This window comes from Mirounga leonina, unplaced genomic scaffold, assembly GCF_011800145.1.
Source record: "Mirounga leonina isolate KUSES-001 unplaced genomic scaffold, KU_Mleo_1.0 Mir_168, whole genome shotgun sequence".
NCBI lineage: Eukaryota > Metazoa > Chordata > Mammalia > Carnivora > Phocidae > Mirounga > Mirounga leonina.
The window spans coordinates 24,905,002-24,919,109 of record NW_023270426.1 but is presented as its reverse complement, the minus strand read 5'-3'; the positions used below and the strand labels follow the sequence as shown (position 1 = coordinate 24,919,109).

At 42.7% G+C, this 14,108-nt stretch overlaps 2 protein-coding genes across 2 annotated transcripts; both read left to right on the top strand.

Moving 5' to 3' along the window:
* The first annotated feature begins 209 nt into the window (after positions 1-209).
* On the top strand, positions 210-2,578 carry TAF7 (TATA-box binding protein associated factor 7). The gene has a single exon (XM_035014329.1). It carries the CDS (start codon positions 999-1,001, stop codon positions 2,046-2,048), a length of 1,050 nt encoding a protein of 349 aa, XP_034870220.1. The 5' UTR covers positions 210-998; the 3' UTR covers positions 2,049-2,578.
* Positions 2,579-9,915: 7,337 nt separating this feature from the next.
* LOC118016738 (mitochondrial ornithine transporter 2) lies at positions 9,916-11,215 on the top strand. The gene has a single exon (XM_035014330.1). It carries the CDS (start codon positions 9,922-9,924, stop codon positions 10,825-10,827), a length of 906 nt encoding a protein of 301 aa, XP_034870221.1. The 5' UTR covers positions 9,916-9,921; the 3' UTR covers positions 10,828-11,215.
* Positions 11,216-14,108: the final 2,893 nt, after the last annotated feature.

The window sequence follows — 14,108 nt, the reverse complement described above, 5'->3', positions numbered from 1 at the left end:
GACCGGTAAAAGTTCTGGCTTAGCGGAGGGTCTATATCTTTTCTGCAAGCATTGCCTTTAAATATTTTCCAAACCTGTATCTCTTTAAAAAAAACACACACATTATCTTTTTCTCGCGTTAAGTCAAATTCTCGCGAGAGGCCAAGTCCCCGGATAGCGTAATTGCGCCTGCGCGCGCCGGAGCAACACGCACTTCCGCTTTAGTCGTGCTGTCACTCACAGCCGCCTTTCCCGCCCGGGGGTGTGACATAGCGCTTTCTTCTCCGCTGGTTCTGCAGCTCCGGAGTGAGAGACGCTGAGTTGCCGGGCTGCGGAGGTTCCGAGTCTGGCGCTGCGAGCTGCGGATCTCGGCGAGATTTCGCACTGCCTGTCGTCGGCATTTCGTTATAATCGGTAGCGGATCACTTTCCTAAGACCCGGGAAGAACAAAGGAATAAAGAAGGAGACGCTCGGCTCCCGGCCGTCTTGCTCTGAGTGGCTTTCTTTGCCGCTCGCTCCTGTTCGGAGAAGCGGAGAAGCTGGGTTTATAATCGTCACCGGATTGTAAGTACCCAAGGCGAAGAAAGCTTACTGCGTCCTGCTTTTTGAATACCTTTGTTCTGGGAGAGATTGTGGATTGGGAGTGTCTGCTGGGCCTTACTTTTTGTGTCAAAAATCATTCCGCAGAAGCCGCCATTTGCTTTCCTGCTAGCTAGCTCCGTCTGCATTGTCCGGCAGCGGCATCTAGAGGTCGGAACTTGCATTGCAGCTAATAGATTTAAGTGGACCTAACTGGTTAGTGTTCCTAACGACTGGAATTTAGTCACAACGTGTTTCTAAAGACTTGGGCCTTAATTCAAAATTAAGACAGAATAGACGCTTAGCCCTGTTCTGCTTTAAACTTTTTTGTAATTAAGGATTTCAGTTCGTAACAAACTGGTCTTTCTAATTGTTGGCAATAGCTGGAACTTTTAGTGCAACAAGTGGTTGTTAGAGAAGTGAGTCTCAAAGACGTAAAGATGAGTAAGAGCAAAGATGATGCTCCTCATGAACTAGAGAGCCAGTTTATCTTACGGCTACCTCCTGAATACGCCTCTACTGTGAGGCGGGCAGTACAGTCTGGTCATGTCAACCTGAAGGACAGACTGACAATTGAGTTACACCCTGATGGACGTCATGGAATCGTCAGAGTGGACCGGGTCCCACTGGCCTCAAAATTGGTAGATCTGCCGTGTGTTATGGAAAGTTTGAAAACCATTGATAAAAAAACCTTTTACAAGACAGCTGATATATGTCAGATGCTTGTCTCCACGGTTGATGGTGATCTCTATCCTCCTGTGGAGGAACCAGTTGCTACTACTGATCCCAAAGCAAGCAAGAAAAAGGATAAGGACAAAGAGAAAAAGTTTATATGGAACCATGGAATTACTCTGCCTCTAAAAAATGTCAGAAAGAGAAGGTTCCGGAAGACAGCAAAGAAGAAGTATATTGAATCTCCAGATGTGGAGAAGGAAGTGAAGCGGTTGCTAAGTACAGATGCTGAAGCTGTGAGTACTCGTTGGGAGATAATTGCTGAAGATGAAACAAAAGAAACAGAAAATCAAGGCCTTGATATATCTTCTCCAGGAATGTCTGGTCACAGGCAGGGCCATGACTCATTAGAACATGATGAGCTTCGGGAGATATTCAATGACCTCAGCAGCAGCAGTGAAGATGAAGATGAGACGCAGCATCAAGATGAAGAAGATATAAACATCATCGACACTGAGGAAGATCTGGAAAGACAGCTACGTGACAAGCTGAATGAATCAGATGAACAGCACCAAGAAAATGAGGGAACCAATCAGCTGGTTATGGGAATTCAGAAACAGATTGATAACATGAAAGGCAAACTCCAAGAAACCCAGGATAGGGCAAAACGACAGGAGGATCTCATTATGAAAGTGGAAAACCTGGCTCTCAAGAACAGATTTCAGGCTGTGCTGGATGAACTCAAACAAAAGGAAGACCGAGAAAAGGCACAGCTCAGCTCTTTGCAAGAAGAGCTGGAATCACTCCTCGAGAAGTGAGAAGAGCTCTCATACTTAATTTCATTCCTTAGGCTGCTCAGCATTGAAAGAAGAATCTTGGTTTCATCACTTGGACTAGATTTAACTGTGCAGTAGTTCTCATTTTCTCCACTGTCTTCTACTGAATTTGTCTTACAGACAAATACACATGTGAATTGCTATCTCATTTTCTGTCAGAACCACTTTGCTGTTTATCCTTTAGGAAGTAGGAATGTATAGACAGATAAATGATTGTAGGAAAATTGTAGGATTAGTGGAATAAACAGTTCAACCTTAGTAATCACAGCTTCACCGCAGGACTTTGCTGTTTCTCCATTTGCCATAAATGGCTGTTAAGCGTTTGTCTGTGATGCCATCCAAGATCAGTAAGCGGAGTCAAGTCTGCAGATAGTGAAGCTAGTTTGCATGTTTTCCCATGAAGTGGTAGCTATTTTCCCAGCTATTCAAAGCATTCTTATGTACATAGGGTTGCACATCATTTCATAACGCTGTTTTAGCACAATAAATAAAAGCAACTAATTTTCACCTCATTGTGTGTCTTGCTTTTTTAGGGGTAGTGGATATCAGATCCTCTTGTGAGGTGGTTTCTTGGTGGGGTTTAATGGCTGAGTGATTTGATCCTATTTTGTAGGGAAAGAAGCAGTTAATGTTGGGTTTTAGGAAAACACAGTAGGGTCAAAGAAATTGGGAAATGTCATCTCTGTGCCTTAAGTTTCCAACCCACCTGTTCCATTTGCAGGTTAAGAAACACTAGGTACATGCACAAACAATGAATCATGGAACACTACATCTAAAACTAATGATGTAATGTATGGGGATTAACATAACAATAAAATTTAAAAAAAAAAGTTGGCACTTAAAAAAAAAAAAAGAAACACTAGGTACAGAACCTACCTAAACTATCCTCTAAGTTTTGTACATGAAGGTCTATTTTTATCTTTTTTTTTTTAAATGTTTTATTTATTCATGAGAGTCAGAGAGAGAGAGAGAGGCAGCAGCAGAGGGAGAAGCAGGCTCCCTGCCGAGCAGGGAGCCTGATGCGGGACTCGATCCTGGGAGTCCAGGATCATGACCTGAGCCAAAGGCAGTTGCCCAACCAACTGAGCCACCCAGGCGCCCCTACACTTGAGCTATTTTTGAAAACTAAAAAAATTTACAAAATGCAGAGTTGAATGCAATTCACTTCTGATGGGCTGGGATTAAAGGTTGGTTTGAAAATTGGCCTCATGAAGCAAATATTTAAGCCCACTTTAATTTTGTATTTGACTGGAAACAGCAATGGTGAAATGTTAAAATTGTTCAGACCTCTCAAGTCTAAAATCATACATGCTAATGTTTGGAGATCTCACTAATTTTTCTCTCACATTATCTGATCATTTCTCTTTTACCAAAATGTTGTCAGACTATTAAGATTTCAGTACAGGATATGGAGGCTTAAGGTTTCTCTCTGTCAAAACTTTGGGTTATTTCTTGATGTTTGCAAATAATAAAGAAGCAAGTTTTCTTAGTACATTAGTATGGTAGGTAATAAATTTCGTTTTAGTACATTGGTATTTTGCTACACCTAACAGCCTTGATACCTGAAAAGCTCCCACCATATTTGCCTTTTACAGTGAGCATTTATCAAAATATTCTTACAAAGGTGTCAACACCAGTGATGGCTGAGTTCCATCTATAATAGGAAGGAGAGATGCTGCATACGGTAACAAAATGGTCTAGTGATTGTGTGACTGTCATTTCAGTTACTAGCACTATGCTGATTCTCAAATCCTTATTTCTAAGCCTGATCCTTTCAGAGTTCAGATTTAGTATATTCACCTGTGTACTAGAAACCCTTATAAGTATCCCTCAGGCAACTCAACTCCAAATGTTCAGAATAGAACTCGTCTCATTTCCTCCTTTTCCTTGAAAACCTGCTCTTCCTTGTTTTAGGACTAAGTGAAAATAAATGGCCCTACCAACCATCCCAGTTAAAGAAGCTAGAAGCTTAAGCCATAACCTTTGACTACTCACCCTTAGACTACTGAGTCTACTTCCTAAAAAGCTCTTCAATCACTACTCCATCCCCCTGCCAAATGGCAGTAACTTTCTAACTGGTTGTGTGTATGTGTATAAACATTTTTTTCACTTACCATCTAATTTAGTTTTTTGACTTGGCCATCAAAGTGATCTTCCTAAGATATATTTCATCATGTCATTCTCATGCTTAAAACCCTTCAGTGGTACACCATTGCTTTCAGGACTAAGTTTGTATTTTTAAAAAGACACAAGATTATGAGTGCTCCAATTACCTTTTCAGCTTCATCTCACCACATCTCACTTATTTTCAGTCCACATCTAGAAGACTTCCCTTTTCATTTAGCCAAATTCTACTTAACCCTCAGTTCTCAAACTAAATATCACTAACTCCAGCAAGGCTTTCTTGATCTCCATCTAGAGCAACTCAATTATGGATTTCCCTCTACTCTGTGTTTCCCTTTTATTCCACAAGTACTTATTGTGCCATAAAGTACCAAACACTGGATATGAAGTACTGAACTAAACATCTAGTGTCTATTATAATATCAATGCACCCTAGGGGATGCTAGGGATAGTTTTTTTTTTTTTTAAGATTTTATTTATTTGACACACAGCACAAGCAGGGGAGAGGGAGAAGCAGGCTCCCCGGTGAACAGGGAGGCCGACGTGGGGCTGGATCCTGGGATCATGACCTGAGCTAAAGGCAGATGCTTACCCGACTGAGCCACCAAGCACCCCTGCTGGGATAAATAGTCTTATGCATTTATCATACTGAAGTGTAAACTACCTATGGCTCATCCCCAACTAGGCTGTAAATTCACCGAAAGTAGGCAATGTGGCTTGTTAGTCACTGTAAACTTACTAAAGAATAGTAAAGAGATGAAGATCTCAAGCTCAAGAGATGCAGTGCCTGGGTTTGTATGCTAGCTCAGTGACCTATTAGTTGTGTGCTCTTGGGCAAGTAATCTGTTTTCCTTAGTGTTCTCATCATTAAAATGAAGGTGATAACACTACGTACCTCATAGGACTGTTGAGTTGGCTCTTGGGTATTGAGTTGATACAAATAAAGGACTGGGGCGCCTGGGTGGCTCAGTCGGTTAAGCGTCTGCCTTTGGCTCAGGTCATGATCCCAGGGACCTGGGATCGAGCCCCGCATCGGGCTCCCTGCTCAGTGGGGAGCCTGCTTCTCCCTCTCCCTCTGCTGCTCCCCCTGCTTGTGCACTCACTCACTCTCTCTCTCTCAATGTCAAACAAATAAAATAAAACCTTAAAAAAAAAATAATAAAGGACTTAGAACAATGCCTGAAACTTAGTAAATTAACAATAAAAGCAGGGCACCTGCATTATTAACAATAAAAGCAAACTACTAGTGTCTGAACATAATAGGGATTAAATAATTGAATTCAAAAATGATCAAAAAGAAAAGTATAAAGAAAGCCATTTTAAGTGGCTGATTTCAAATGAAAGAATCTACAGCAGAAACAGTTTACTTCAAATATATCTGCAGCATAAAACTGACTCAGCTAACTACTACAACTTTGTTTTTTACTTGATATATTTATAGTTTGGCTTTGTATTAATATTAAGAACTCCATAAGAGTAATCAATCTCTTATGTAAACTTCAAAAGAGAAAAACTTAAGAAGATTAGGACCCATTTTCCTTAAAGTAAGTCCTGTGTTACCAAAAGGACTCACTTTTCTCACAGTTCCCTTGGCTAATGAGTATGGCGTGTAGCTGGGCTACAGTTTTCAATATTAAACAGTGCAGAGATTTTATAAAAGACAAAAAGTAAAGTCCCTTTCACACCAACTTTCTAAAGTAGCCTGTTAACATTTTGAGATGTATCATTCCAGGACTTTATTTGGTGTACAATTAATTATATATGTTTATGTAGTTTTGTAAAGCAAAAAATATATATGATTTTGTTGTAGACACTACTAAAAATTTTTATGACTCAAAAATATAAGGATCATTCCCTATCAGGATATATAGATTTACTGCTTCTGTTCATGATACAGATTTTTATTTTTTATTTTTATTTATTTTTATTCTTTTTAGATTTTACTTATTTGTCAGAGAGAGAGAGCACAAGCAGGGGGAACGGCAGGCAGAGGGAGAAGCAGGCTCTCCACTGAGCAAGGAGCCGGATGCAGGACTTGATCCCAGCACCCTGGGATCATGATCTGAGCCAAAGGCAGATGCTTAACCAACTGAGCCACACAGGCGTCCCATGATACAGATTTTTAAAGAGATAAACTCCCCTATTGCTGGTCACTTAGGTTGTTCATTTTAAAGTTTTTATTATACCAAATGCTGCAATAAACATTCATATCAATATCCAATTTTCATTATTATCTACAGACTAGGTAAACGGGATCTTTATATTCAGTTCTAAGTGTCATAAAGCCTGACATTTTTAATTTGGAGATCAAATTTTTATTTGAGATGAAAATTTGGACAAATTGTGACAATTCATGTCTTTGAAGGACTGTGTCTTAAACTCTGGTTATCTTTTACTACCCAGTAAGAATTCTATGTGAAAATATAGACCAGGAAGACTGCTCACTACACAGCAGTCATACTGGACTTTTTTCTGTACTTCAAATGCCAATCTCTTTCTCACCACAGAGCTTTATTTAGCGTGTACAGTTCCCTTTTCTTGGAACAGTCTCCAGATATTCTCATGTTCGGCTTTTTGTCATTCAGGCTTTAGCTCACACCCTACTTTCTCTGGTAATCCTATCTGGCCATTCAATCTAACTGCTAGGAAGCATGTGATTTGGGTATTCATCTTGTCAAGGGTAGTGGTCTTCAGTGAAAAGCTGGAAATTCTTTGCCATTATTTTCTGGTATGTATGCTTGGGAAGAAGTCCTTCAATTTAAAACAAGAAGCATCAACATTTTGGTTAGTTAGAATAAAAAAAAATGGTTTCAGTTGCTTACCTATTATCTTGGGCAGTGATCTAATATATGCTGGAATTTGTTCTCTCCAAGTCCAGCAGTTTAGTTAAATTCATGGAATTTGATCTCTGTCTCTACTACTTATGCAACTATTCTGGCAATTCAATGAAGGTATAGACCATTTCTCTATTAATGCCCTTGTGATCCCTGGCCTGGATCACTAATTTGGCTTCTCCAAAACATATGTATGAACTTAATTCAAAAGCAGTTTATGATTTATTGCAGTTTCCTATATGGCTTGTGTTTGTAAAAACTCAGTATGTGTTTTTTTAAATAAATAGTAAACCAGATGTAATTAATTGACAATCAGTGGTCCTTGAACTATTGAAAACACTTCTAGATAACTTGATAGGGCCTCCACAATAAATATTAAAATATACTTTTTTTTTTCTCCTTGACTTTCCTGAGGGTAATATCAAAACATAACAAAAAAATCCCTCAGGGAACCTGGCTAGCTCAGTCAGTAGAGCATGCAACCCTTGATCTTGGGCTGGTGAGGTCTAGCCCCAGTTGGAGGTAAAGTTTACTTAAAAAAAAAAAAAAGTATAATAAATTTTTTTAAATCCCTCAAATATGACATGAAGAATTTTAAAGTCTTTTTCTAGTGTAAAATGGCAGTGTTCTCAGATAGCTCTTTTCTATGTCAAAAAGTTTACCAAGATAACAAAAAACCCCAAGGTCAAAAAGAATAAGAGATGAGACAGTGACTGAAAAATGTCAACCTATTTTCAGACAGCCAAAGCAGAGGAAGGACTGATAAATTAATTCAGAGATCAGAGTAAGTTACATGCTAAATGTCTGAAAGGCAGTATACCAAAGAGAGACAAACCCACTTGATATAGAACCTGTGAGAGGCTCATTGTTTGCAGCAGAAGTTTCCAAGGAAGGGAGAAAGGTACGCAGCTGGATATATGGGATTCATTGACGTATATTCAGAGCTGTTGGATGTCCAGGATCCCTAGCCCTCCCTAGGATGACTCTTCCTTCCCCATCCCACAGATGTTTATTTTCTAGGTAAATTGAACCAAAGAAGGCTCAAACTCAGAGAAAGCAGACACAAATAAAGGAATATATAGCATCAAACAAGAAAATTATGTGAAAATCTATATACTGCAGTAATATCACCCCTCTTCCCCCATTCTTGATCTCATTAAATCAGTATCCAAGCCGCACATCTCCCTCACAGATACCCACACAGCGTTAAGATTCCAAGATTATCCTCTGAAGAAACCATGTGGTGCAGAGAAAAGAAATCAAATACTGACATTTGGGCATTCTCCAAAGAAAAGGCCAGGTCACTATCTACTACAATGAAGTCCACCTGTTGACAAACTATTCACGCACCATCTGCTTTGCAGTGCCTCACTTTTATAGATTAATCGACAGCCAAAGATAATCAGACAAGGAAAGCTTTCCGAAGGGAGAATCATTTCAGCCTATTTCCTGCCCCCTCCATTTTATTTCTACCCCCAAAGTAAAATACCGACGAGGCCTTAGAATGTAAACCTTAAGAGAATTCGTTCTAACGCTGGGATTATGAGCATCTATCTGGGAGGGAAAAGCGTGTCCTGACAGCGGTATCCTCAAGCTAATGTCCAAAACCGCATCTTGTCTTGGAAGCTAGGCCTGTTGTCATTTATATCCCGATCTTCCGCGGCTGCATCAGGCTCCATGACTCCTCAAGAACCTCGGAGCAAGCCAGCAAAGAGCACTGCAGCCCCACAGCTCTTTTCTGTCAACTTTCTTAGCGAATATATATATATAACTGTGTTCCACGCCAATTGTAAAGCGCCGTGTCCTACCTCTAGAAATGATGAGGACTCGGAGCCACCAGCTGCCAGGGCTCCAGCCCCAGACCCTTGGCGATGTTGCCACGAAAGTAGCCCTTCTCCAGCTCCAGCGGCCCCGGGCCGGGGAAGATCAGGGTCAAGAGAGGCGCGGCGGGGCCCGCGCGGCTGCGGAGCTGCCTTTCCCGTCCTAGAGACCTTAAAGGGGCCACCAATTGTCATGTAAACCACCCCCCACCAAGTCGTTTGTCTTCCCTATCTTAAACCTCTGTTTCTGTAGATTTGACCGTTGGACTCCAGGCCCAGTGAACTAGAAGCATATCCCCTTTTGTTTTGCCTGGTAAGATGTGGGGAGAGGGGGAGGGGAGTCCTAGCGGAAAACGAAAGCATTTCTTTCGCGGCCGGTTAACAGCGGCGTCTAGAGCCTCTGGCCGGAAGTGCAAGAATTTATCGACTAGCTTTCAATCGCTGTATTATAATTCATTAAAAGTGTGCCGTTACCGGGCGCTTGGGGGGCTCAGTCGGTTAAGCGGCGGACTCTTTGAGCTCAGCTCAGGTCTCCATCTCGCTGCCGTGAGTTCAAGCCCGGCGTTGGGCCCCAGCGTGGGGCCTACTTAAGAAAAACAAGGTGTGTGGGCGCCTGGGTGGCTCAGTCGGTTGGGCGACTGCCTTCGGCTCGGGTCATGATCCTGGAGTCCCGGGATCGAGTCCCGCATCGGGCTCCCTGCTTCTCCCTCTGACCCTCCCCGCTCTCATGCTCTCTCTATTTCATTCTCTCTCTCAAATAAACGAATAAAATCTTTAAAAAAAGAAAAGAAAAACAAGGTGTGTACTTAGCGGGTGTCCCGGGCCGGCGGGCGCCGGGCGGGCCGGGCGGCGGCGGCGGCGGCGGCGGGCGGGGGCCGGGCCTGGGAGCGGCGGGCGTGAGCGGGCCGGCGGGGGGTTATTTGCGAGCGCGCGGCGAGCGGCCCGAGACCCAGCCTGGGGTTAAGCGGCTTCTCCCGCCGAGGACGGAGAGTCGAGAACGGGCGGCTGGGCATGAGACACCTGCCCTGAGCTCCAGAGCGTCGGCTCCCACAGAGACCAGCAGAAGAGCGTGAGAACATGAAGTCCAATGCTGCCGTCCAAGCCGCCATCGACCTGACAGCGGGCGCGGTCGGGGGCACGGCTTGTGTCCTGACCGGGCAGCCTTTCGACACAGTGAAAGTGAAGATGCAGACGTTCCCCGGCCTGTACAAGGGCCTCACCGACTGCTGCCTGAAAACGTACTCCCAAGTGGGCCTGCGGGGCTTCTACAAAGGAACCGGCCCTGCGCTGATGGCCTACGTCGCCGAGAACTCTGTCCTCTTCATGTGCTACGGCTTCTGCCAAGAGCTTGTGAGGAAAGTGGTTGGACTGGACACGCAGGCGAGGCTGAGTGATCTGCAGACGGCAGCTGCGGGTTCCTTCGCCTCCGCGTTTGCTGCGCTGGCCCTGTGCCCCACTGAGCTTGTCAAGTGCCGCCTGCAGACCATGTACGAAATGGAGATGTCCGGGAAAATAGCAAAAAGCCAAAATACAATCTGGTCCGTCGTGAAGAGTATCCTTAGAAAGGAAGGCCCCTTGGGCTTCTACCAAGGACTCTCGAGCACTCTTCTTCAAGAAGTACCGGGCTATTTCTTCTTCTTCGGTGGCTATGAACTGAGTAGATCATTTTTTGCCTCGGGGAGATCAAAAGATGAACTAGGCCCTGTCCCTTTGATGTTAAGTGGTGGAATTGCTGGAATTTGTCTTTGGCTTGTCATCTACCCAGTGGATTGTATCAAATCCAGAATTCAGGTTCTTTCCATGTCTGGAAAACAGGCTGGATTTCTGGGAACTCTTATAAGTATTGTGAAAAATGAAGGAACAGCAGCCTTATATTCTGGACTGACCGCTACTATGATTCGAGCATTCCCTGCCAATGGGTCACTATTTTTGGCTTATGAATATAGCAGGAGAATGATGATGAGCCAGGTTGAAGCATACTGAAGTGTCTTGGTGAACTGGATCCAAGTAAAGGCCTTAGAGGACTACAGTTTATCTCAGGTTTCATGGAGTCCTGGACCAATGTGGAGTTATTTTTTACTTCATGGGAATTTTTTGTCTTCCCTTCTTCTACTCTAAACTTCACAGAAGAACTTCTGTTTTACATCATATGATTTCTACCCATAATTGTATTCAAACAAAGATGGCTGCTCTTGTGTTTGGTGGGATATACATAGTGAGTGGGTGGCCTATGACCCTGATCTGAAATGGCAAATATAGTTATATCACGGCTTTGGTATAAAGCTGTACATGTACATGCAGTTTAGTCGGTTACCTGTCGTGAGTAGAACAGTTCGGTTTCATGTTTAATCTCGTATCACCAGAAAGAGTTAACTATGTTTCGTGAAGATGGTCATAAATTATGGCTTAACCCATTTGAGATGTAGGGTGTCTTTAAAACTCTACTTAACATGTTCACTATACTAGGCAATTAAAGTTTTTAAAAAGTTTTTGTGTGGTGCTTGAAACCCCAAATACCCATCTAGATTTTTAAGAGGACAATATACCATACTGGTGTGACTTCCACATTCTTGAGTTATAATTTCGGAATAAGTGTCCTGCATTTTCCCAAGATGCTCTCTCTCTCTCTCTCTCTCTCTCTCTCTCTATATATATATATATATATATATATATTTATTTATTTAGATATATATGTGTTTGTTTTTTATTTTTTATTTTTTTTACTATGTTCAGTTAGCCAACATATAGTACATCATTAGTTTTTGGTGTAGTGTTCAACGATTCATTGGTTGTGAATAACACCCAGTGCTCATCACAACACGTGCCCTCCTTAATACCCATCACCCAGTTACCCTGTCCTCCCACCCCCCTCCCTTCTGTAACCCTGTTTGTTTCCCAGAGTCCAGAGTCTCTCATTGTTTGTCTCCCTCTCTGATTTCTTCCCATTCAGTTTTCTCTCCCTTCACCTGTGGTCCTCTGCACTATTCCTTAGGTTCCACATATGAGTGAAACCGTATGATAATTGACTTTCTCTGCTTGACTTATTTCACTTAGCATAATCCCCTTCAGTTCCATCCATGGATGCAAATGGTAGGTATTCATCCTTTCTGATGGCTACGTATATGTTCATGTATATATTTAGATATAGGTATATATTTAGATATATATATATTTAGAAAGCATCTTTTGAGGGTTTTATTTAAATTCAAGTTAGTTAACGTATTGTGTATTATTAATTTCAGGATAGATTCATAGTTCAAGATGCTCTATTCTTATTGGCATTCATTTTCAAAGTGGGATCAAATTCTGCACTCTTAGTTAGGTGTGGCCTACAGCATCAGGCCTTTGGGAAGTAGCACAGCCTTCATCTGTACCAACTTTCCCTCTTCTCCCCTCCCCAAAAGCTTCCCCTCTGCTGGGCTTTATTTTTTTTTTTAAGATTTTTTATTTATTCATTTAAGAGAGAGAGAGCATGAGTGAGGGGAGGAGCAGGCATGAGGGTCATTGGCAGAGGGAGAAGCAGACTCCCCACCCAGCAGGGAGCCTGAAATGGGCTCGAGCTCAGGATCCTAGGATCATGACCTGAGCCGAAGGTAGACACTCAACCAACTGAGCCCCCCAGGTACCCCATCTACTGGGCTTTAGATTGAGGAATGGACGAATGGAATGAGGCTGTTGATGCATTTTGGATTATTCATTGTCCTCTCTGCCACTCGCCAGTCAGAAACCCTTCCAGGGCAACATAAAGTGCCAAAGCCAAGGGAACTTTTGTTCATTGTTTGGCGGTCAATGGCAGTACTCAGAGATGACGTGCTCTCCTCTCAGGCAGAACTAGACAGAACTTAGTACTTGCACTCCACAGTGAATAGGGCTGACCTATCCTGAAATTTACCTCAGGGTCTATAACTCCTTGTCATTCTTTTATAATGTTTGAACCTTCTAAATTCGGTATTGGCCATCAGGGAGTTTTACTGATGACTGCATATGAGGTGTGAATTTATAAAGCAATGAAACATAAGCAAAGCAATTTTATTAAACCATATCATATGTGTTAATCACTGAAGACAAAAACCCAGAAAACAAAAACAGAAAAACCCTAGTTCATCTGATCCCCGCAGACTTGGAGAGGAATACCTGTTCTTTGGCCATATGATATAGAGTCATTCTTGTTACAACTAAAGTAAGCCTCATTATTCCTTGCTGCTCTAAGACCAGCAGGATTTCTCTCAATAAAAAGTGTTCTTGGGTGCCTGGGTGGCTCAGTTGGTTAAGCGACTGCCTTCAGCTCAGGTCATGATCCCAGGGTCCTGGGATCGAGTCCCGCATCGGGCTCCCTGCTCTGCGGGGTGCCTGCTTCTCCCTCTCCCACTCCCCCTGCTTGTGTTCCCTCTCTCGCTGTGTCTCTCTCTGTCAAATAAATAAATAAAATCTTAAAAAAAAAAAAAGTGTTCTTAAGAAGACTGAAAAGCTGAAAGCAAGCAGGCTACCAGTCTTAATAATAGTCTCCACCATGTGTGTCTATCACCTTTGGAAATCTTGTGTGGAATCTCCAGTTTCCTTTAGCTTTTTGCTATCCATGAAGCTTCTGTGGTAACTCTAGCCAGAGAGCCAGAAACAAGAGGGTCGGAGAAATGAGATGTTGACAAATGGGGATTGTGGCAGGCATCTGGGGAAAGGAGGCTCGTGTTGTGCTTTATGTGCTCAAGAGCAATGGCTGCTCTTCCATCTGCTTTTTCTTTAAAAGAAAACCATTTTTCTACTTTACTTTTAAGTTACTTATACATTTGTTCTTTTTTTTTAAAGATTTATTTATTTTAGAGAGCACATGCATGAGCACAAGCAGGGGCGGGGGGGGAAAGGGGCAGAGGGAGAGGGAGAGAGAATAGAAAATCCTCAAGCAGACTCCTCATTGAGCAAGGAGCCTGACGCAGGGCTCGATCCCAGGACACTGAGATCATAACCTGAGCCAAAATCAAGAGTTGGCCGCCCAGCCGACTGAGCCATCCAGGTGCCCTGTTCTATAAATTTCTTTTTTTTTTTTAAGATTTTATTTTTTTATTTGAGAGAGAGAATGAGAGAGAGAGAGCACATGAGAGGGGGAGGGTCAGAGGGAGAAGCAGACTCCCCGCCGAGCAGGGAGCCTGATGTGGGACTCGATCCCGGGACTCCAGGATCATGACCTGAGCTGAAGGCAGTCGCTCAACCAACTGAGCCACCCAGGCACCCTATAAATTTCATACTTAAATGGTCAGTAGCTACTTAGT

Coding starts and splice junctions, on each gene's coding strand:
- TAF7 (XM_035014329.1), top strand. CDS start 999: ATGAGTAAGAGCAAAGATGATGCTCCTCATGAACTAGAGAGCCAGTTT.
- LOC118016738 (XM_035014330.1), top strand. CDS start 9,922: ATGAAGTCCAATGCTGCCGTCCAAGCCGCCATCGACCTGACAGCGGGC.